This window comes from Arvicola amphibius, chromosome 10 (assembly GCF_903992535.2).
Source record: "Arvicola amphibius chromosome 10, mArvAmp1.2, whole genome shotgun sequence".
In the NCBI taxonomy this organism is placed as follows: Eukaryota; Metazoa; Chordata; class Mammalia; order Rodentia; family Cricetidae; genus Arvicola; species Arvicola amphibius.
This window is the reverse complement of record NC_052056.1, coordinates 81,328,780-81,353,742: the sequence shown is the minus strand read 5'-3', so window position 1 is coordinate 81,353,742 and position 24,963 is coordinate 81,328,780. Positions and strand designations below refer to the sequence as shown.

The following is a 24,963-nucleotide window of genomic DNA, read 5'->3' as shown; positions in this document are numbered from 1 at the left end:
TGGAGGCCCCAGGGGAAGATAGCCAGAGGAGACCAAGAGGTCTAATGGGCTACCTTTTCATGGGGCAGTTAAAGGGACAAAGAAACACGTGTGGGAGTGGGGACAGGCCAGTGTTTGACCCTCATGGCCCCCATCCTCTCAGTGACATATGAGGAATGAGGAATGCTGTCAGCCCCTGGACCAGCCTGAGATCTCTGTTGTGGAATGTATCAAATTCTGTAGCCAACAGGCCCCACACTGCCGGAGAGAACTTAAAAATGTGGCGAGTAAAGCGGAAGAACCACCCATCATTTGATTTCACTGCAAGTGATTTAAATTTAAATAGTGCATTTGGCAAAGTTGCAGGACACAAAACTACGAGGCAGAATCCAGCTGTGTTTCTACACAGCAGCCGGGAACAACCTGAAAAGGGGAATTAGGGAAGCGATTCCAGAAAGAGAGAGAGGAAAAAAAAATTGTGTGTGTGTGTGTGTGTGTGTGTGTGTGTGTGTGTGTGTGTGTGTGTGTGCAGGAATAATTTTAACTCAGGAGGCGAAAAGATTTGTATGCTCGAAACTGCAAAGCACTGCCCAGAAAAGAACTGAAGACGGCATAAACAAACAGCGGGACACCTGGTGTGCTGAGTGACTGGAAACAATATAATTAAGATGACAATACTTCACAAGGTGATCTACAGACTCAGCGGGGAAAGTCCTAAAGGCATTTTGCACAGAAACAAACTGAAAAACCGGAAGCCAACTGTGGCGCACACCCGTAATCCCCCCCCCCCCCCCCCCCCCGCACTGGAGAGGCCAAGCCCGGAAGCCTCTTTGTGTTCAAGGGCTACCTGGTCACATAGGCAGGACCTGTCTCAAAGATGCCAAGCCTGAGACTGGTGTCCCAGTCTGCTCTCCATTGCCGTGATACAACAGTGACCCAAAGCAACTGGGAGAGGGGAGGGTTTGACTGAGGGAAGTGGGGGTGGGGAGGGCTGGGGGTGAAGGGGGTCAGGTGGGAGGAGGACACAGGCAGGACACAGAGGCTCCAGGGTATTGCTGGTCCCCGGCTTGTTCGTCATGGCTTGCATCGCCTGCTTTTGGTACAGCCCAGGCATACCTGCCCATGGATGGCACTGCCCACAGCGGGCTGAGCCCGCCCACATTAACTGGCAATGAAGAAAATGCCTCACTTCCCCCAGGCCTATGTGATGGAGGCGTAGGCTGGCATCAATTAACAAAAACTAAATGGTGCACCTAGGGCGAGGTCTGCAGTTAAAGGTGCTTGCCACACAAGCTGAGGACAGAAGCTGGGACCTCCAGAACCCATATAAATGTTGAGTGAGCGTGGTGGCCTGCTTGTGTGACCCCAGCCTCAGAAGGCAGAGATGGGGGAATTCCCAGACAGCTGGCTAGCAGGTCTAATCCTATCAGTTGGCTCTGGGTTTGACTGAGAGACATTGGCCCAGTGAGTAAGGTAGAGGAGCAATAAAGGGTGATTCCAGACATAAATCCTAATGGCCTTCACATATGCATATACACATGCACACTTCACACACACACACACACACACACACACAACTCGCATACACACACCCCATGCCTAAATAGCCACATGTGGCTGGCTGTTGGATCGGTGCAAATTTTAAAAATAGAAGCATTTATTTTTCCGAGTGATTGACAGGCTAGTAGAAATGGCGCATGTTGCGGGAGCTTTTTCCGCTCCTTCACCCAATAGCTGCTGAGATACCAGCCCATTAGGGGCATGGTCTCTCTCTTTAAAAAAGCTGCCACTGCCCTTGCCTCTTTCTCTAGCTTCTGGCTCCGCTTCCGGCGACTAGTCTCCCTTGCTGATTGCGCAGAGGGCTGTTGTGTGGGACGGTGATCTCTAAGTTTTTTCCCCCTTAAATAAATACTCATAATTCCAAACTGGTGTGAGATTGTTTGTGACATACACCTTCAGGGGCAGCTGGACATGTGACTGCATGAGGATCTGAGCCTTGCTGAGTTAGTCCCTCAACACTCTGGGTTTCAGATGTGCGACCCCGGTAGCACAGAGCCAGGTGTAGACCAGTCCCCTCTAAACTTAATGGAGGGAGAATGAGAACATGAGAAGCAGAGAGCCCTGATGTGGGGCACAGAGGCCTGACTTCAGTGCTCGGTATCCTAGACAGGCCGCCTTAGGAGAGCTGACAACAATGTATACATCCGTTTATCTCAACAACTCGCTGCAAGGTCCGAAACAGCAGAGCCCTGGCTCCTGAATAAGGCAGGCTGCTGGCGGGTGGCTTTAGATAGAGTATTTAATAATTAATGGTGGTAGTCCATAGACGGCAGCAACTCTTCACTGGCGTGTTTGCGTAGATTACTGGAGATAATGTAAGTAAAGAACTGAGCAGAATCTAAGACGTAGCAAGTGTGTCAAACATATTAGCTATTATTAGGAAGGATAAAATGAGGTCTGGGCTAGGGAAGTGTCATCCAAAGCCCTCCTGCTCCGTGAGGAAGCCCACTAACGGAAAGAGCCCCACAGAGCAGCCTCAGAGTAAGCACAGGCCAGCATTCACAGGGTCAAACTCAACGCACCTGGAGACCATACTCTTTGGGAAGTTCAAGGGTGCATGCGGGCATCTCCACTGCCAAGGTCCACTTCCAGATGCACACTTTCTGCAAGGAAAGCACAGAGAGGGACTTCTGAGGCCGCTGAGGGTGCAAGGAGAAGCCTACAGCTATGGAAACCCTACCTGAGGCCTGGTAACTGAGCAATGAAACAGTCAAGTCCTAAGCATGCTCCCCCGACACTCTGCACTGTGAAGCCTGCTTAGCCTAGAAACACACACACACACCCCAGGTGGCCTGTGCGGAGGTAGCTACAAAGACATCTGGCAGTGTTGGCCAGCTCAGAGAGGTGTACCCAAAGGCCACTTTACCTGGATTTCGGCATCAGAGATGGTAGCCAGAAGCTTGGCATCACGGGTGATGGCTATCGACCTTATGCCATTACCTTCTGGACAGCTGTCAAATATGGTGTGCACTGGGATTCTGAAAAACAGGACAGAGGGGGCGGCCTTTGCCAAGGGATGCCTGGCTTCCCAGTGAGGCTGCAACAAGGCTGAACTCAGCCCAAACCTTCCACAAACGTAACGAAGTATGATCTCTCTATGCAAAGGAATGTTCGTGTCTAATTAACATTTGTGTCCAAATAATTTATTTTTATTTACATATATTTTTAAGATTTTATTTATTATGTATACAGTGTTGTATCTACATGTGTGCCTGCAGGCCAGAAGAAGGCATCAGATCCCATTATAAATGATTGTGAGCCACCATGTGGTTGCTGAGAATTGAACTCAGGACCTCTAGAAGAGCAATAAATGCTCTTAACCTCTGAGCCATCTCTCCAGTCCTTGTATTGTTTTGTTTTGGTTTTTTGAGACAGAGTTTCTCTGTGTATTCCTGAAATTCCTCTGTATACCTGAGTGCCACCACCACCTGGCAATTTATTCTTTTTTAAATATTTTATTTTTAAAATTATGGGTATGTGTGCACAGATATATGTACGTGAACGGCCTGTGGAGGTCAGAAGAAGGCATTGGATCCCATGAAGCTGGTGACCTGCCAGACATGGATGCTAAGAACTGAACTCTGCACAAGTAGCCAGCCTCTTAAAGGCTAGGTCATCTCATTTTTTAGACAGGGTCTTGCTCTGTACCCCAGGCTGGCCTCAAAATTATGATCCTCTTGAGTGCTGGGATTACAGCTATGAGCTAGTAGGCACAGCTGAATTAATTCGTTTTTATTAATTACTAATGTATGAGCAAAGCATCATCATTGTGCATTCTTCCGCAAGGAGAAAAGACGCACTGACACATGCCACAACACACCCTGAGAACATGACACTAGTGCAAGCTCACATACACGGGCCCACAGAGAGGAAACAGTCTGGCAACACTGTAACCGAATGCCAACCTCACTGTGTGCTTTCAGGTGTCCAGTCGTACACTGCTTGAACTTCACCTCAACAGTAAGAACAGCCTAACTTGGAGCAATGGGGTAAGTGTGCTCTGTACTCTCTTCAGGAGCATTCCGGTCCTCAGCCGCTTGTTCCCGGTGCTGATCGATGCAGGGCTCTTTTGCCGGACAGGAAGAACGCTGTAAGGTTTGAATCTGCAGTGTCCACAAAGCCCTGGCTGTCAGCTGATAGACTTTGGGGCAGTGACTGAATCCTGAAGGCTTTATGCTCATCAATGGATTAATCCCTGGAGCGATTCATAGTATGAGGGGTGATGGTAGAAACTAGAATGTCGTACTGGGGAAATGGCACAGCGCTTAAACCACTTGCCATTGCAAGCAGGAAGACCAGAGTTCTGGTCTCCGGAACGTGCACAGAAACGCTGGGTGGGTGTGGTGGCCCACCTATTAATCCAGGGCTGGGAAAGAAGAGACAAGGATCCCCAGAACAAGTTGGCTTGCTAAACTAGTCAAATTTGCAAACTCTGGGTTCAACTAAGACCCTGTGTCAGTGAATAAGGTAGAGAGTAATAGAAAATAGCTCCCCAAAGTCAACCTCTGGCCACTAACATATGAACCCCCCCCCCAACACACACACACAAGGGTGAGGGAGACTAGGAAGTGGCCTTGTTTCAGGAAGTAGTCACTGGGGTCGTGTCTCTGTGTGCTTCCTGGCTAGTGTAGCGTGAGGTGAGCTGCTTTGTTCCAGTGCCCTCTGGCTTTCGAGGCACCATGCTCTGCCTCCCAACAGACTTGGGGTGGGGGCTGGGGAGGGGGAAAGGATGCTGACCACCAAACCAGATGACCTCAGTTTGATCCCAGGGACTTGCATGGCAGAAGGAGAGAACCGACTCCCACAAGCTGTCCTCTGACCTCCACACTTGAGACATGACACACCTGTGCCTCCCCAATAAATGGATTGATAAAAATGTTTTAAAATGTAATTGCTGGTAGAGACAGGATTAAAACATTCTCCTTTAATTTTTGTTTTTATGTGTATGGCTGTTTCGCTTACAAGCATATCTGTGTACGGCATGTGAGCCTGACACCCACAGAGGCCAGAACAGGGCGCTGGATTCCCTGGCACTGTAGCTACAGACAGCTGTGAGCCACCATGAGCGTGCCGGGAATCTCTGGAACAGCAGGGCTCATACCCACTGAGCCATCTCTCCAGACCACAATTAAAATATTTTTTAAATGAGGTTTGAGCTGAATAAGTAACCAAAACATGTGGGGAAAAAAAACAATCCAAGTGAGAACAGGCAAACACAGCCTGCTCTGTCATGTGGGCATGCGTGTTCCTTCAGCCTTGTAAACCCCGGAAGAGATTCCCAACCACACATCACGGTCCTGGTGTGGAGCCGTGTGTGAGTGAGGAGGTATTTTCCTGTGTTCACTTGCACACTCCTACGCTGTGTCCCTGCCCAGATGTCACAACAGCACAGTTCCTTCCCGGCCTCGACACACAGAATTCGGTGAGGTGACATGTGAACTCCAGTGGGAACCAATGAATGCCAGACACAAGGAGAGCAAGTGTATGGGACAGGGAGGCAGCTGACAACCTGGGGGGAAGGGATCAAGAGGCAGCAAGACTGTGGGCTGTGTGGCCCCCACATTTTCCTTCTCCAGAGGCCCTGTTACAGCCACGGCGAACAGTCCCGTATCACAGCAGTGTCAGCTGGCCGGGACAGAGTCCGTGCTCCACTGAAGGACACTGGTTCTCTGTCATTCGAGAAGCTTCAGCTAACGAAAATGCAGCCCTAAGCGTTCACATGGAAGTTCTCACATGGCAGGGAATGGCAGCACGGAGTTCACCGTGGGAGAGTGGGTCTTACCCCTAGCAAACAACGGAGCATCCAACTTGCCCCTAAGGGAAAACTGACCCAAGAAAGTGGATATCTATAAACTCAGGCTGCTCATTCATTTCCTGGCCACCCAGACCCAAATAATCACACAGAAACTATATTAATTCCAATACGGTTTGGCCAATAGTTCATGCATATTTCTAGCTAGTTCTTACATCTTAAGTTAATCCATTGCTATTATTCTGTGTATCATGATGAGGCTGTGGCTTACCAGGTAAAGTTCCAGCGTCTGTCTTTCTCCTTCGGCAGCTACATGGCTTCTCTCTGACTATGCCTACCTACTCTCGCTGTGTGTGTGTGTGTGTGTGTGTGTGTGTGTGTATACATATATATTTTCCAGCTTGGCTATAGTCTGCCCTGCCATAGGCCAAAGCAGCTTTATTCATTAGCCAATAAAAGCAACACATATACAGAAAAACATCCCACATCATCTCCCATTTTCTGTCTAAATGAAAAGGGTTTTAACTTTAACATAGTAAAATTACATATACAAAACAGTTATCAAACAAGAATTATAATTATAATATTTAGTCCATTTACATTAGGCAAATTAAGAAAAATACTCTATCATCTATCTTATCTTTGTGAATCTAAAGTTTCATATCTAATTTATCTTATATCATAACTAAGGAAAACTATAACTATCTGTCTTCCACTCTTCAAAGACCTCAGAAGGATAAATTACCTAAGTAAACAAGAAGTGCATTGAAAGCAACTTCCAAAACTCCAGAATTGACAGAGACATCTCACAACCTGGACAGTCACACAAAATTCTTTTGTACCATTGGGGCATTCAATCTTCAGCCTACAGGCCCATAATGCCTGGCAGACATTTCAGTGAAGCAGGAAATCTGAAGATCTATTCTGCCTATATTGGCAGTTTGTCAGTCACTTTCTTCTGTGTCCTGCAGAATGTCTGACAACTTCCTCTGTGAAGCAGGAACCCTGAAGGACTATTCCATCTTTTGAAAAGTTCAGCAGTCACTTTTCTGTGGGTCCTGCATGTCTAGTTCATACAGCATACCATCAAGCTGTTCAGGCAAGAGCAGTTCCAGCCTGGCTATATTCTACCCTGCCATAGGCCAAAGCAGCTTTATTCATTAGCCAATAAAAGCAACACACATACAGAAGGACATCCCACATCAGATGTCTGCAAAGATCTATCAACAGAAGGGGCATCGCTAGCAGTGTCTCTTCTTGGAAGCCTCTGTGGGCAGTCACCTTCATGGTACGACCCACCACGGCTTTCTCGTTTATGACATGGGCTCCCAGCTAGATCAGAGCACTGTTGTAGCCCCACTTGGTGCTGTGGTATAATCCTGTTGTACACTGTGAAGATTTGTCACTCAGATTGACTCAATAAAAACCTGAACAATCAATAGCTAGGCAGGATTTTTCAGGGCAGGGAGGACTCAGAGAAGAAGGGCAGAGTCAGCAGTCAAGTGCAGAGGAAGGAGATGAACATGCCATACTGAGAAAAGGTACCACATGGTAGAGTGTAGATAAGAAATGTGGGTTAATTTCAGGTGTAAGAGTTAGCAACAAGCCTAAGCTATCAGCTGAGCATTTATAGTTAATAATTAGTCTCTACGTAGGTTATTTGGGAAGCAGCTGGTGGGACAGAGAAAGTCCACCTAGAGCTTGGTGCCTAGTTTGAGTTTTATGATATTCGACCTGATGATAACTTATGGCCCATAAAAGATTATCCAGAGTCTTTTTCTGGTCTTAGAATTAATATTCTTCTTATTAAAGTGACAAATTAAAGAAAAAACATTATTTTTCCTTAAGGTTTTTGTTCAACTTAAAAGTCTTACTCAGGGCTAGGGATACAGTTCAGTGATGGAGGACACACAGAGCATATGTGTGACCCGACGCTCAGTCCCTGCAGCTATGACCATAGCAAAAGGTTAGCTGGGTGTGGCGGTGAACATCGGTGAGCCCAGCAGTTGGAGGCTGGGACAGGACGATCCTGAACATCAGGCTAGTCTGGGCTACACAGCGAATTCCATGTCACCCTAGACTACCTAAGAGGCCATTGTCTCAAAACAGACCCTACTTGCTTTATAAATGGAGCATATTGTTTGCAGTCACCTTTGTGTGGCTTTGATTAATGTACGGCTACACAAATTTGGCTATTACACCTTTAAAAAATTAAGATGCATGTGGAAATATAATATATTCAGTTTTATGGTTAAGATTTTTTGTGGTCTAAGTAAGAAACAAATTTCTTACCAATACTGGAGTAATTCCTATAAATCTAATAAATGTATCTATAAATATGGTAAACCTTAAGTTTTCTTAAGTGTTTCTAACACTGTTTATAAAGCTAAAATGATTTCTATTTAAGATTGGAAGCCTAAATTAGTGACACATTTCAATTAAAATCACAAATCTAACCTGCTAGAGACCCTGATCCATCAAGTTCTCTTAAACTTTATCCAGCCCAGAAATTCTGACCAAGCTTTTTGGGACGTACGCACATTAATACTACAGAGCTAAGCGATCTGTCTTCTCTGTGTTTAATCTGACACCTCTCCAGGGCTGAGAGCCGTTCTCCCACGGTGAACTCCGTGCTACCATTCCCTGCCATGTGAGAGCTGCCATGTGAACGTTTAGGGAAGCATTTTAGTTAGCTGAAGCTTCTCGAATGACAGAGACCAGTGTCCTTCAGTGGAGCACGGACTTTGTCCCGGCCAGCTGACACTGCTGTGGCACGGGACTGTTCGCAGTGGCTGTTACAGGGCCACTGGAGAAGGAAAATGGGAGAGGGGGGCACACAGCCCACAGGGACCTCGGGCATGCAGGTGGGCACAGCTCCCTATCTGAGGCTCTGATGTGGGGTGCGTATGTGTTCTCTGTAAGCCAGGGTCATGCCAGCTTCCAGAGAAGAGCTACACAATCAGGTTTATTCTTGGGAAATGACAGTACAAAATCTTGTGCCGAAAAACCACACAATGAAGGCCTCTGTGTGTGTTTAAATCTAGCAGATGTTGTAGAAGGAAGTGCAGCAGACTGATTACCACTGGAGAAAGCACCGTGGCTGCTGCTGCTGGCCAGTGCAGACTTCAATTTTCAGCTCAAATAATTCATTTAGTTTTTTATTAAAATTGTGACAAATGTCTTCAGTGACGAGTCACACCTCACTCCTGTTGCACTGTGGCCAGTGGAGTTTGAAAGGAAGCACAAGGCTGGCAAGACAGCTCAGCAGTTAAAACACTGGCTGCTCTTGCAGAAGAGCTGGGCTTGGCTCCCAGCACCCGCACGGAGGCTCACAAACATCTGTAACTCCATTTCCAGAGGATCAGACCTCCTCTTATGACTTCTCATGCACATACATAAAATTAATATTTAATTACTTATTTGTGTTTGTCTATGGGTATTTTACTGGTGTATATGCCTGTGCACTATGAGTGTGTAGTGTCCCCAGAGGCCAGAAAAGGGCATAGGACTCCCTAGGAATGGAATTATAGGTGGTTGTGAGCTCTCATGTGGATGAGGATTGAGCCTGGGTCCTCTAGAAGAACACTCCATGCTCTTAACCACTGAGCCATTCCTCAAGGCTCTACATAAATTTTTTTAACCCAAAAGACTGGCGTCTATACCAGGGATGAGCTTTAACAGTGCTATGCCCACGGGAGAAGCACAAGGCCACATGTTGCATGACTCCATTCCCGGAAGTCTGAAATACACACATCTGTGGAGGGAGGTGTATCAGAGGAGCTCCGAGAGGCAGGGTGGGAGCTACTCAGGATACAGTTGCTACCTGCAGTGATGCCAATATCCATCCGGAAGCAGCTCGCTGTGGTGTAACTAATATCACTGGATTATATATTTAAGAATGGCTGCTGGGCATGGCGGTGTACACTCAGGACCCCAGTATGCAGAAGGAGCGTGAGTTCCAGGACGGATTGGATTCTATAGAACCCTGTCTCAGAACAACCCCAAAATAAATAACAAAAATGAAATAGGGCTCGTGAGATGGCTCAGTGGGAAGAGGCACCTGCTGGCAAGTGTGACCGCCTGAGTTCAGCCCTCAGGACCCACACAGAAGCGGAGAACCATCTCCCACTCGTATCTGTGAGCCCCGCATGTGTGCTGTGGCATAGACAGATGGGCACAGACACACGCACACACATAAATAAATGAATGTAAAAAATAAAAATGGTTAACACAGCAACTTCTAAGTTGTCTATATTTCACTACAATAAAAAAAGAAAACCATGCAGGGTCTGTAATCCTGCACTGGGGAGGCAGAGCAGGCAGACCTCTGTGAGTTCCAGGCCAGCCTGGTCTACAGAGTGAGACCTTCAAAATAAAATTTAAAAATAAACCATTTCAACAGATGATTAGTCCCGGAATGAACCTGAGGAGTCAGTTAGGAACAGTCTGGCATGTGGGGGCAGACAAAGAAGCTATCCGCGAGGTAGACACCACAGGACTCCCAGTCATTTTAACAGGAGATGCCTGGGAATAGCGGAGCCTCCCCACAGGGTTGTGGTGACAACTGTCTCTTGTCCCGAGAACAACATGGCAGCCTGTTGCCACTGCCCACGTTCATGGGACGCCCAGAATGAGAACCTGAGAAGAAGCTCGAGGACGCAGCCTCGGGAAGTGCAGTGCTGGCTGTCACTACAAGTCACTTCAGGTGATTGAGTAGCAGGACCTAAGGGCGGGGGGTCGCTGCTCAGTTGACAGATAGCAGCCCTGTGTACCCCACTCTAGGACATTCTACAGAGGTCCTGCTTAACTGTCTTATTCATCTTGACTCAGTTGTTACCAACGCCCCCAAACAAGCCAAGGCCTTACGTCCTGCTGGAGCCTAAAGCCCTTCTCTGCTTCTGGGACTGAAGCAAACTCCATTTGCATAGCAGCCCTGAGGAGTGGGCAGAGCAAGGTAAACAGTGTCAACAAATTTATGTCTAGGAAATCCTAGAAAAGCAATGTCATTTGGAAACAGAGTCTTTGGGGCATGTGAGATGACTCAGTAAGGGTACTTGCCAGCAAGTCTCACTGCTTGAGTTTGATCCCCTGGACCCACAGAAGAGAACACACTGCAAGTTCTCCTCCAGTCTTCACATGTAGGCCATGGTGTGTACACACACGCGCGTGCATGCGCGCGCGCGCGCGCGCGCGCGCACACACACACACACAGAGACAGAGACACAGAGAGAGACAAAGACAGAGAAAAAGAGAGACAGACAGAGAGACAGAGACAGAGACACACAGAGAGAGACAGACAGACAGAGATAGAGAGACACAGAGAGACAGAGAGATAGAGACAGCGAGAGAGACAGAGAAAGACAGAGATAGAGACAAAGAGAGACACACAGAGAGACAGAGACACAGAGAGAGACAAAAAGAGACAGACAAAGAGAGAGACACAGAGAGAGAGAGAGAAATTTTTAAAAGAAAGAAGTTGAGCCTTTGCAGATACAGTTGGCTAGAAAGGCTCTAAGACCCATGTCCTACAGAAGAGGAGACACAGAGGCAGAGAAAAGCCATGAGAGGGTGGAGGGCAGAGACCAGATGCCAAAGAACACCAGGGTCTGCCAGCATCCAGCAGAAGCAAGAGGAGCAGCCTGGGATAGTGTCTCCCGCAGAGACCCAGAGAAATAGAACTGCTGACACCTCTAATTTAATACCTCTAGATCCATGAGAAAGTAAACTCTTACTATTTAAATGCACACACACACACACACACACACACACACACAACAATTAAACATAAACTATATACACATACACACAGAGAGCCAGAACGCAGTGACTGTAAAGAGAGGGGACTCGTTGTAGGTAAAGGCCACAGAGGACCCTGTATCAAAAGGAAAAAGAACTTCAATGAAAATCTTTTGTATCTGACGTAGAGGTAAGGTTCCTGATTGTGACAGATTTGACATCCAGTGCATGCTCCACCCTGACGTGAACTGGTTACTGTGACCCTCCCTCAGTCCAGTCTATTCTGGGCCACCAACAAACCTTCTCAGCCACAGTGGCCAATCCTCTACAGAAATTTGAGTGAGAAAGATTCGCCCACACAGAGCCTACCCTGAGAAGGAGTCCCATATAATTATGAGGCAGTCTGGCCCTTTGTCTGCTGTGGCAATCCATCGCCTGTCTTCACTGACACAGAGGCAGGAGATGATATTAGGGTGGCCCTAGGGAGAAGAAGAAGACATTTTTAGAAACAATAAGGATAGGGCCTAGTGTTGCCCTCAAGGGGGGCTGTGTCCACATAGCCCTGAGCTCTTTCCCAGAGCTCGCCTGCCTGAAAGCCACTTCCAGGGGCCCTCCCTGAGGACTGGTCGGGGTTGGGGGTGGGTTCCCAAGCTTTCTCTTCCTCCGCGAAACTGAAGGAGCTGTACTCACCAAAGGATTAGGTCCTCCCTAGGGACGGAGTTAAGTGGCCAACTCAACCAGGCCCTCTGAACTCCCTGCTGGCCTCGCCCCCCACAAACACTAATAACCTCGGATTGTTGAACAGCTCTGCAAGTCTCTGATCCAATCTCAACATCCCAGTCATCTCCCCACAAAACAAAGGAATCTTCCAGAAACATACTCAAAAAGGACAGCATTCTTCCCCCCAAACCCCCCAAAAACGGGTTTCTTTGTGTAGCCCTGGCTGTCCTAAAACTCACTCTGTAGTCCAGGCTGGCCTTGAACTCACAGAGACCTCCTGCTTCTGCCTCCTGAGTGCTGGGATTAAAGGCATGCGCCACCAATGCCCAGCTTGATGACAGTATTCTTGTAGGACCTGGTCCCTGTTTTTCCTCCCCTGCCATCTAATCTGTACCAGTCACCCTGACAGTCTTCTCTGGCCCTCACACACAGGGCCTTAGCCCTGGAAGCTGCTTCCATCTGGAAGGTTCTTCCCCAGACTGTCCCATTGGTTCATTTTCAGGTCTTAACAGAAACAGGACTTTCTAAGGCCCCACTAGTCAACCTAAGGTTTCTTGCATCCCAGCTTCCTTAGTGCACCTTCCCATCTCCTCTGACTGCTGACTCTGTGCCCATCTGTGTATGTGCCCTGCTTCAATGCCTGTTTATATCACAGACTGGGAAATCCATGAAGATGGGGCTAGGTCAGTTTTGTTCATGGCCACAGGCAATCTAAAACTCAGCAGTGGTTAGGGTACAACTACGTTGTGAACAGATGGGCTCTTGTGGGTTAGGCTACACCCATCTGAGCTGCTAGCCCATCCCAGCCACCTTCCCTCTGTGATTCCTGCACATGGTGACACATGCTTAATCCAGCTTCAGTGGGACTTGTTCACTCACTGTTTTTATCAGAAAGGAAATTCTCAGGTGGCATCCTGGGGTGTTTTGGGAATCCTTCATGAATCTTAGCATTGACAACAGAGGTCCTATAGCATCACACATTCATGAAAGGACGACACGTAACTACTAACCAGGGTAACATCAGAATAGTAGATGCTCAGAAACAGGACATTTGGGTAGGGAATGATGACAATGAGAGGGCTCAGACCGTCAGGGATGCAGGAAGCAAGCAGGGTGAGGAAGGCAGGCGTAGAGGACACCCAGGGAAGGAGTGAACTAAGAGCCACTGCACATTAATGCAGTCTGCAGTCTGGGCGGGTCATCTGTTTCCTCTTCTGTCACAGGGCATACTAACACCTACTTTCCAGCACAGTCCCAGAGTCTCAGTGGCTGTGGGCCTACGTCCCGTGAGCAACCATCCTCCATAGCTCATCACACCTCTGGAGATACGGTCTCCATGCTGCCATGTTTTTCGTTTGTTCATTTGTTTTGTTTGCTTTATTTTTGCAGAAATGTACAAAATCCAGATGTTTCCAATTCTTGAAATGTTAGAATTAGTATCAACTATTGTTTGCCACTGGCCACTGGGCACTGATTAGATTCACAAGACAGCAGGCAGCAGCACTTGCTTCTTTCATTACATTTATTTGTGCATCCCTGCATGCCTATGTGTGTGTGCGTGCGTGCGTGCACGTGTGCAGGGGTGTGGGTGTGCACGCACACACCTGCCACAATGCACACGTGGAGGTCAGAGGACAACCTATAAGAGTGTTTCTTTCCAAACTCAGGTCATCAGGCTTGGAGCCCGCAAGGCTGAGCCGCCTCACCTGTCGTGGCCTGTGCCTCTAAAGCAGCGGTTCTCAACTTGTGGGTGGTGACCCTTTGGCAAACCTTCATCACCAAAAATATTTACACTACAATTCATAACAGGAGCAAAATTACAGTTATAAAGTAGCAACAAAAATAATTTTATGGTCAGGCGGTAGTGGCGCACGCCTTTAATTCCAGCACTTGGGAGGCAAGAGGCAGGTGGATCTCAGTGAGTTCGAGGCCAGCCTGGTCTAGAAAGGACAGCCAGGACTGTTACACAGAGATACTCTGTCTCAAAAAACAAAACAAAAAAATTTCATAGTTGGGAGGTCACAGAAACACGAGGAACTGTATTAAAGGGTAGCGGCATTGGGAAGGTTGAGAGCCACTGCTCTAAAGGGAGAATTTTCTGGGAAAAGGAGAGGACAGCAGGAATGACACTGAGGCACTGAAGTCAGCCTGGGACCCAGGGAAAAGTTCTATATGCAATTTCTAGGTGGCTTCTTCCAGCCTGGCCTGGTGGCACATGCCTGTCGTCCCTACAACTTCAGAGGCTGAACCAGAAAGTTTGAGAGCCCAGGAACAGTCTGGGCTCCATATCTGAGTTCCTATCTCAAAAAACAAAAACAAACAAACAAACAAGCCAAAGACATATTTTTGTTCACGGGGAGCCAAAGCCTGCATACCTGAAGGTGGTACTGGGTGTTCCTGAAGACATTGTAGATGACGGCAGTGTGCGCACAGACATAGAGAATGACTCTCTGGTTCTCCCGGAGGTAGTAGACAGGGAGGAAACTGTTCCATCCAAAGGACCAGGTCATGGTCTGGAGGACAAAAACAAACACGGGGAGCCCACAGCTGTGACTCCTGCATGCCCCACCCTGCCTGCCTTTGGAGGAGAATGACTTTGACAGTCGAAGAAAAAAAACCTTTTTATTTGTTTGAAACAGGGTCACACGTGACCCAGGTTGACCTTAAACTCACTACATAGCTAAAGGGTGGCCTTTTACTCCCCATCATCCTGATTATTCTACCTTTTCTAAAAATTAATTAAATAAATAAATAGATAGATGAAAAAATGGAAGAGAGAGCGGCAGGGAGGGAGGGTCTTTAACATCACATAAAACACTCTTTCTGGGCTGGAGAGATGGCTCAGTGGCTAAGAGCTCTGGCTGTTTTTCCAGAGACCCGGGTTCAATTCTCAGCACCCACATGACAGCTCACAACTGCCTGCAGGGGATCCAACACAGACATACAGACACACGTGCAGGCAAGACACCAATGCACATAAAATAAAAGTAATTCTTAAAAAAATAAATTAAAGCAAACAAACAAAACATACTTTTCTGTTCTCTACCCCCCAGGTCTGAAGCCCCACTTGGTACCAACACAGAATGAGTTACTTAATGTGGTGAATTCCATTACTTCCAGGAAACCTAGGACAGAGAACGTGTAATAAACCCACCCAGCAGATTTATAAGAAAGGGAAGCATCGCCTGAATAGCTGATTCTTCTGCCTTGTTTTTGTTTTTGTTGTTGCTGTTACTTTTTGTACTTCAGTGGTAGAGTACTTGCCAAGCATGGGCAAGGCCCTGAGTCCAATACCAGCACCACCTACAGATACTAGATAAATAAATCTAGTCTTCTGGGAGCAATGGCAAAATAAGAATTTTATGAAATGAGAAACCAAGACATTCTGGAAAGGGCAAAACAACCACAACGTCAAAAATGGCCAGTGCTGCCAGGGTCCTGGAGGAGGGGGCAGAGTGCACAGGAGGTGTGCAGGGGTGGACAGAAATGGCAGACATGCAGAGTTGACACCCCTGTCAAAGCCCGCAGAAGGCACAGCATACCCGGCTGCTGATGCCATCTGCCAATAGTAACGCTAACAGCGGCATATTGGTGCTGGCGAATGCGCCACGCTGACACAAGCTGGCAGTGAAAGGGGAGTCTGGAGGCGGTGGCATGAAGGGATGTGCAGAAACTCTACGTACTGTCCACTCCAATTTTCCCTGAGCCTGAAACTGTTCTCTCTCACATACAAAACCCAATCAATTAAAAGCAGCGTTGAAAGTGCTGGTGGTCGCATGAGAAATGGCTGAAGATCAGTGAGTTACACTGGAAGACAGCAACCGCTGTCTGTCTTCTTGGAACAAAACTTGGCAAGCTGGATGGAGGAAGCGCGTATTTCTGCCCAAGACAGACACCGCAGGTGATGTGTGCGGTGACGTCTCTCTCCTGTGGTGTTCACTCCCCAAACTTCTTGTTTCCAATGTGTCGGCTCCCTGGAACTTGTGTTTCTGTTTAGATCTCAGAGTGTGTGCGTATGAGCGGTAGGGCTGTGGAATTATAATTGTCTCGAGCTGCACCTTCTAGGAACACAGTTACTTAATATTTGCCTTGGTTCTAATGCCAATTTATGCAAATGAAACTGCTCTTTTAGAGACTTGGTAATCCTAAAAGGATCATCATGTTCATCCTGAAATTTCATTTTGTCAATTCCAAATTAGTCATGAGAAAGGAAAGATTCCCGCCGGGTGTGGTAGTGCGTGGAGGGAAGTACATTAGCCTTGGCTACAATAGTGAATTTGAAACCAGCCTGAGATAGACAAGTAAACAAAACAAGGGCCATAAAGAGATCTCATTGGGGCTGGGCAGAGGTGGCGTACACCTTTAATCCCGTCACTTGGGGGCAGAGACAGGTGGATCTCTGAGTTCAAGGCAAGCCTGGTCTACAGAGTGAGTTCCAGGACAGGACCCAAAGCTACACAAAGAAACCCTGTCTTGAAAAATAAAACAACAACAGAAAATGAATGGTCCCTATAGGCTCATACATTTCTGAGCTTAGTCCCCAGGTGGCAGACTGATTAGGAAGGAGTAGGAGGCTAGAGCTGGGGCTACCAGGACTCCTCACTGGAGGAGGTGTGTGTCACTGAGGGTGGGCTTTGAGGTCCAGGTCCAGCCTCTCTTTTTCTCTCCCTGATACCTGTAGATGGACCAGGATGTAAGCTCTTAGCTCCAGCACCATGCCAGTCCCCGTGCCTACCTGCCTGCCCTCCACACTCCCTACCATGATGGCCATTGACTAACCCCCTAAGAAAAAGCTTTATTTTCTAAGAGATGCCGTGGTCGTGGTATCTCTTCACAGCGTTCCACCAGTGACTAAGACACCTCAGCAAAGGAGTGTGGAGGCAGGAGGACCCCAGAGGCTTGCTGGCCAGCCAGTCTAAATGGAATGGTGAGCTTCAGGCTAAGTAAGAGGCACTGTCTCAAAATAAATTCAGTGGGACCTGGACAAGACGGCTCAGTGAGTGGAGACGATCACCGCCAGGCCCGAGGACGTCAGTTCAGTCCCTAGACTCACGTGATGAGAAGGGGAAACCGGCTTCCACAAGGTACCCTCTGGCTCCCACGAGGACCCTGGAGCTGTGCACACCCTCTTACAAGTAAATTCTTTCTTAAAGAAGAAGTAAGGCGGAGAACAGTGGACTCACTGAAGACTGGCAGGTGTACATGCCTATAATCCTAGAACTCGGGGCTGAGGCTAAGAAAGTTATAGATTCAAGGCTAGTCTGGGCTACATAGCAAAACCTTGTCTCAAAGCAAAACAGAAAAACCAAAATCTACTGTGAGCTGTGTACAAAGGCTGTGTCAGGACTAAATTATTTACATAGAATCAATTTTCTAGAGGCATAAATCCTCAGGAAAGGGGACAGAAGACAAAAAAAAAGGAAAAAGCAAGAATGAATCCTAGCAAGCAATTTCCAGAAAGCAGCAGATGGGGAAAGAGTTGTGGGAGGGGCTTTTTCCTCCTCCTTTGCTGAGCAAATGACAATATTTTTGTGCCTCACAGATGGCGCCTCCCTGGGATACGTGTCAGCAACAAGGACAGAGATTTGCTACTTTCTGATGAAGGTCGGGGGGAGCTCTCAAAGTTCTCCACCTAGCGGAGGCAGAAGAGGGCAGAAGGCGTAGAAACGAAGGAGGAAGGTTGGCAGCGTCTAAGAAGGAAGAGGGTCAAGGAGGAAGATGAGAAGATGAGAGAGCAGAGGAGGAAGGAGAGGAACAGAGGGTGGGAGAGGGAAAGACAGAATCTCCCTCTTGAAATAGCCAACGCAACCGTCCAACTATGCCGGGAATGTCGGGCCTGCTGCGCAGTGCTATTGAACCCAGATGTTGCTGTCAAGTCCCAGATCTAAGACATGGGCGCCCCCCACCTCCCAGCTCTTGACACAACTTCAAAAGACATAGTTTGTCTGAAAAGCGTTCATTTAAAAAGTTGTTTGTTTCTCTAGGTTGGAGAGATGCCAACTGAGAGTCCTACGTTTAGTCCTCAGGACTCCTGTAAATACCAAAACCGGCTAGGCACAACAGAAGGGCCTGCTGGGGAGGGAGGGACAGGTGGATCTTGGGAGGTTGGAGGTGGATGTCACTGGCCAGCCAGCTACTTTGCAATTCAAATTCCAAGCCAATGGGGGGAAAAAAAGAAGCCCAGCAGTGGTGGGTCCATCTCTAAATTTGAGGCCAGCTTGGGCTACATAGTAAGTTCCAGAACAGGCAAGGATACACAGAGAAACCCTGTCACAAAAGAAAAAAAAACAAACAAACCAAAAGTAATAATGGTGAAGAGGGGCTGAAGACGACACCCAAGGTTCTCACATGCGCATGGATTTCACACTGGAACTTCCCCGACACACACAGATGCTCTATCTCACAGCAACGTCCAAGCCCAGGAATGGCCGACTGTGACGCTCACCAAAGGATACACCTTGGAGGCCTCCTCCTTCTGGAACAAGGTGTCCTCTGTGGAGGTGGACACCATTGACTCCTCGGGACCCCCTGATTTGAGCTGGGATAATCTTCGTCTTTCTTCCTCCGTGAGGAGGAAGGCCAGTTCTGCAGATTCCGCTTTATCCTTTGCTGCTTCAGGTCCTCTGTCTCTCCCTCCTTGGGCCAAAACATCTGCCTTCTGGCTAGTTTTCTCCTTAACTTCCTTCGATGAACTCCTGAGGGAATCGATCTGTACCTCCTCAGACTCGACGGCAGTGATTTCATCTTTTGTACTGCGATCTCTGAAGATCTGGCTCACTACAGGACTTTGGGAGTGTGAGGACGACTTGCTACTTCCCGAGGGTATAATCTTTAAATAGAAACAAAAGATTCTGACCCCGCACCTCGTATGCAATGCTACTACATTCTCCCACTTCCTGTTTTTTTCCATTCCCAATCAGCCAGTCTCATGATAACAGGTGGATCAAAAGAAGTCTGGGATATATGTTTTTTAACTTATTGTGTATACCGTGTTCTGCCTGCATGTATGCCGGCACTGCCAGAAGAGGGCACCAGATCTCATCAGGGATCATTGTGAGCCACCATGTGGTTGCTGAGAACTGAACTCAGGGCCTCTGCTTAACCTCTGAGCTATCTCTCCAGCCCCATGCCTGGGACATTTTGTGCTAAAGAAATTAATCATGACTGTGTTCAGGTTAATTCTTGGTCTCCCAGCAGGCCCACACAGCAAAGACCACACAGTGGGCCCTGGTAATTAGCGTTGAGAATCCCACCCTTGGACCAGCACTGAGTTGTTTGTTGGGGGCAGGCTATAGGAAACACATACCACTATTATGCCACAGGAACTTGGTCCCAAAACAAGTGTGTCTCACCTTCAGCTAATCCACTGGCCCTTTCCAAGTCAGGTACACATGTCATGGAAGCTTGCATTGACCACCCTCCTTGGCATCTCACAATTACTATACATAGCATGTAGCTTTCTTTTCTTTTTAGAATGCATATGTGTTTATGTGATGTGGTGTATGTGTGTGCGTGCGCACGTGTGTGCATGTGTTTTATACAGGTGCTCAGGGAGTCCAGAAGAAGACATCAGATTCGCTGGAGCTGGATTACAGGACATGCCGTCAAGGGTGCTGGGAACCTAACTCAAGCCTTCAGAAGAAACAGCAAGGGCTCTTAACCTCCAGGTGACCTCTCCAGCCCCAGGATTGTCTCTTACTTTGGTTTTGTACCCCATAGCCTGACATACACTAAGCACACAGCAGACGCTCCCGGATGGATGGGGAGAGGACTTTGTCTGGACTCACCAGGGAAGATGCTGATGTGGATGACTCAGAGCTGATGATGATGTCATCTAAGCTGAATCGTTTTGGGGGCTTCTTTGCCCCTTCTTCCTCAGCGCTTCCAATTTGTTTCTCAGTTTCTTTTATGACAGTACCTCCCTCTTCCTCCCCACTCCTCTCTTTTCCCTCCTCTTTTTCTTCCTGTTCTTCCCCCTTATGCTCCTCCTCTCCCCTCACCTTGTCTTCCTCACCTCCATTTTCCTTACTTTCCTCTTTTTCAACTCCCATTTCCTCACCTTTTTCCTCTTCACCTCTCTCCTTTTCCTCCCATCTCTTTTCCTCTTTCTCACCCATTTCCTCTTCCTCCTCTCTCATTTCCTCTTTCTCACCTCTCATTTCCTCTTCTTTACCTCTCATTTCTTCTTCCTCACCTCTCATTTCCTCTTCTTCCTCTCCCAATTCTTCTTCCTCACCTCCCAATTCCTCTTCTTCCTCTCCCAATTCTTCTTCCTCCCCTCCCACTCCCTCTTCCTCCCCTTTCTCTTCCTTTCCTCTTGCTTCCTCTCCTTCTATCTGCTTCTCTTCCTCCACCCATTTCTCCTCCGTCTCCTGAGACTCCTCCCGTGATAATGTGTCTCCCGTCAGGCTCTGCTGTGGATTTTCTTCTTCATGATTTGGATTATATTCCTCCTCTTCGTTTTCTGTTTCTACACTTTCTTCCGCATCTGACATCCTTCTGTAGTTTCCTCTAGGACAATTGTAACACAGACTCAGCAAGCAGGCCCTCTGCCTCCTGCCCCGGCTTCCTGATAAGTTAACACATTGAAATGCACACAGCAGCAGCTCTGTCCTTCCTGTGGGAGCTTTTTACTCCAGTCATGCTGTCTTCTCGAGAAAGCCAGCTCGAATCTTAAAAATCTTTAAAATATCAACTCCCGAGCCTCCCGTCTTTCTAGGAATGATCTTAGCATCTTCTGACTCACTTCAGATAATTCATATTCCCATAGACAGCAAAATGCATAAGGCAGACATTAGCAAAACCCCAGTAATAGGAATAAGAGAGCAGCATGGGCTGGTGACTGAAGTGTGGGCTTTACAGTCAAAGGTTCTCTCCACATGCACGTCCACCACCCTTGTTCTGTGACAGGAAGCAAGTCATTTTTCCTTCCAAGGTCAAATTTGCTCACGGGCAAAAACAAAAACGATAATACTAAATTCTAATATGATTTGAAGACTGGGACAACACATGTCAAATGTTCAGAACAGATACAACCAAGACCTTGCAAAAAAAAAAAAAAAGGTAGGGGCAGGTATTAGGGGGATAAAAGCAACTCTGCTTTTGCAAAGTATGTAAAAGCTTGAAAGTCTTCTGGGGGTAGATGAGTCGCCAAGTCTTACAACCTGAGGTAGACAGACCCCCAAGACTCACATGGTGGAAGGAGAAAACCAACTCCCAAAGGTTGTCATGTGATCTCACCACAAACAGCATGTTGTGTGTGTTCCCCCCGCAAATAAATATAATTAAAAATTTAATTCTGGCTGGAGAGATGGCTCAGGGGTTAATAGCTCTGGCTGCTTTTCCAGAGGACCCAGGTTTGATTCCCAGCCCCTACACAGGCTCACAACCATATGTAACTCGAGTTAGTTCCAGGACAGGCACTAAAAACTACAGAGAAACCTGTCTCGAAAATCCAAAAAGAAAAAAAGAAAAAAGAAAAAGAAAAGAAAAAAGACGCGCTGCTGAGATCCAGTGTCAACTATGCCAGTGCGCTAGCCGGGACAACTACGCCCAGGCAGTGTGTGTGTGTGGGGGGGGGGGGGGGGGGCAGGGACAGCGCGTGTGTCTATCCTTGAACTAGGTCCAGGCGCCACCACTTCCTCTTTCTGGGGTGCCCCAAGCCCCACAACCCTGCCCTGCCTGAGCGGGACCCACACCCGGGCCGTGCCCTCCACTTTGCACTTACAGGGGCGCGCCCACTTCGTTCCTCAAAATCCCAAGCGGCCCAGCGTCTTCTGTCCACAAACCCTAGTGACGGTTGCCAACCAAGCTCCGTCTCTATGGCAACAGCTACAAACCCCAGGCCGGAAAGGGATGGAACGGGATAGTGGTCACAGGCCCAGCTGGACTAGCCTGCCCCCTGCCGGCGGCTTCCGGATGAGTGGTTCACCCTCTTGCTTTTCCTGAGAGAGCCTTTGGAAGAGCTTCATTCAATACTGGCAGTTCTGACTTTCCCAAAGTTGGACAAAATGAAACGAAGTCATGTTTGAAGTTATGTTCTCCAAATTGGGACATTTTGGCTGGTAGAGGAAACGGGGACATGCTCCAGAAATTCAGATAAACAAACAAATAACCCTGAAGTGTCAGGAAGTCCTTCCCTAGGTCATCAAAGAAGTTTGTTTTTTTTTTAAAAGGCAGAGACTGGCAGACCACTGTAAATTGGGAGGCCAGCCTGGTCTACAAGAGCTAGTTCCAGGACAGGCTCCAAAGCTGCAGAGAAACCTGTCTCAAAAAACTGAGAAACAAGCAAACAAACAAACAAAAAAAAACCTGTCTCTGCAGAGAAACAGCTGTCTCGAAAAACTGAAAAACAAGCAAACAAAAAAATCTGGAGCAACCTCCTGGCAAAGTGTGGCATAACACACCTGCGAACCCAAAACTAGGGGGATGAAGACAGTTCAGTCAGCCTGGGCTACATAAGACTTTACTGGGGGAAAGGAGACTGAGTGGAGCTGCGTGCCAGCTGTACATCCATCCACAGTACGGTGGGGCTGTCACTGTGGTAGGGGGACGCCCCTGTAAGTAAACCCAGCGGCCTTGCAGACGGTGTTTTTGTGTCCACTTCTCACCAGGGCAGGGCATGCAGAGGGATTTAGCTAACTGGGATTGGAGTTATATGGAATGTATGATCTTCCTGTTATCCAGAAGTTTCTGCAAACCCACCTTGGTTAAATCCATTAGGGTCATTCAGATCACAGCCACTCACAGAAGAGCCCAAGGTGGCTGTCCTGAGCTGTCCAAGGAGAGGCCCACAGGAAACACTTGGCTACTGCCACTTTAGGAAACATGAATGACTCTCCCACAAGTGCGCGCCGCCATGCCCCAGCACTGGTTGGTGATCATATGCAGATCTCAAGAGGGATGAACTGAATGGCACAAGCTGTGTTTATTATAGTGCAGGGCTTAGAAAGGCTCGGAAATACTTGGAATCATAGCCTACAATTTAAACAGCAAACACTGGTAAACACAGCACGTCTGGCTACAAGCGAGGAATACATAAGGCTGGCTTGGCTCAAGTAGTTTGGGGGAGGCTTTCAGGTTGAGTATGAGGACTCAGGGCGGGAAGCACACGCCAATACTGACTGCCTCCATCTTGAGCAATCCAACCCAAGGACTGGAGCTTCGTCTCAGAACGTGCCAGACCTCAAAACGGCAACTGGGGAAAATAAGTGGGGTACATGGGAAAACAAAGAAAAAGTCACCAGGACTCACCCACACCAATGTTACCCTTAAAAGACAGAAAATAAACATGTTCACCTTGGCAACCTCAAGCACACCCTAACTTCTCAAGCTGCCGATCCCATGGCAAGGCCAGGGCTCAATTATAAAAGTCAAGTCAGGCTGGGCAGTGGCCTTTAATCCCAGCACTAGGGAGGCAGAGGCAGGCTCTACATAGCGAGTTCCAGAACAGCTACACAGAGAAAACCTGTCTTGAAAAAAAAAAAAAAAAAAGTCAAATCAGGAGCCATCTGCAGGGTCTTTTATTACAGAAGTAAAGGGAGTTTGCTGCTCTCCAGTAGGTCACTGAAGAGGAAGCCATCATCATCCCGAGTAACCTGTGAGGCCTCCTGACCTTTGCTAACCCCTTCATGGAACTCTGGATATACAGAGCCAACTTCAGAGGTTGCATGCATATTACTCTAGCGCCTCCTCTACCCAGGTTAGGACCGCTCCAAGCAGATGCTGGCCAGCTGCCGACGTCAGGGGCTGGAAGATGTGCAACCCCACAGGAGAACGCTTGCCCGGAGCAGGAGCTCTAGGTTCCGGCTTCCAGCACAAGAATCAACCTGACTGCAGCCCAGGACCAGTTTGCTTTGCCCAACTTTCTTCCCAAGTCCTTCTGAGCTTGGCTTGAGGAGATAAGAAACCCAGGTGGGACGGTACAATGGTCAAAATTGCCACTATAAAACCAGGTTTATTTGAAAAGAGAAAACCTATACAAGGAGCCAGGGTTGGTGGCATACACTCAGGAGACTGAGGTGGGGAGACCCCAAGTTTAAGGACAGTCTGAACTCATAAAGAGACCCTGACTCCAAACCCCACCCCAAGAGGAAATGCCTAGGCAGGGCACACTCCACTTAGAAGTTGGAGGCTGAAGGACTAGAAGTTCAAGACCATCCTGAGCGAATCTGAGGATGGGCTGGTCTACATAAGACCCTGCTTCAAAAAGGGGGGGGGGCACTCAAGTCCCTGTGGCTGTTAAGAGGTGAGGTCCCCGGTAGGTGGAAGACCCCACATCCATAAGTATATGGGCAACACAAATTGTACTAGTAGGTTATTTATTAAAAAAAAAAAAAGACACGAAGCTGGGAGTGGACATGAGGGAGATCTGGGAGGGACTGAAGGTGTAATTAAATAGGAGAGGAAGAGGCTATATGCAGGTATTCTCAAAAACTTAAGTCAAAATTATGTATGTAGAACAAATATCTCTCAGGGTCAAATCAGGCATGGTGGTGCATACCTCTAACCCCAATACTCAGGATGCAGAGGCAGGAGGATCTCTGTCAGCTCAAGGCCAGAATGGTCTACACAGTGAGTTCCAGGGGAGCCAGAGCTACACAATGAGACTGTCTCAAATAAGAAAATAAAGTCGGATCATTACCTGCCAGAATCATTCCAACTCACTGGGTCAATGTACAGAATCCCCAGATAGGGCTATGGCCTATTTCACACAA

General features: G+C 47.9%; 1 protein-coding gene across 1 annotated transcript in view; it reads right to left on the bottom strand.

Moving 5' to 3' along the window:
• Cfap251 (cilia and flagella associated protein 251) overlaps nt 1-20,973 on the bottom strand; it is a 90,437-nt gene extending 69,464 nt beyond the window's left edge. Inside the window, exons 1-6 of the mRNA XM_038344451.1 lie at nt 20,248-20,973; nt 18,693-19,076; nt 14,623-14,760; nt 11,897-12,006; nt 2,906-3,017; nt 2,562-2,642 (exon numbers count right to left, since the gene is read on the bottom strand). Coding sequence (XP_038200379.1) covers nt 2,562-2,642; nt 2,906-3,017; nt 11,897-12,006; nt 14,623-14,760; nt 18,693-19,076; nt 20,248-20,742 — 1,320 coding nt within the window. The 5' untranslated portion in view covers nt 20,743-20,973. The remainder of the gene's footprint in view (nt 1-2,561; nt 2,643-2,905; nt 3,018-11,896; nt 12,007-14,622; nt 14,761-18,692; nt 19,077-20,247) is intronic.
• Nucleotides 20,974-24,963: the final 3,990 nt, after the last annotated feature.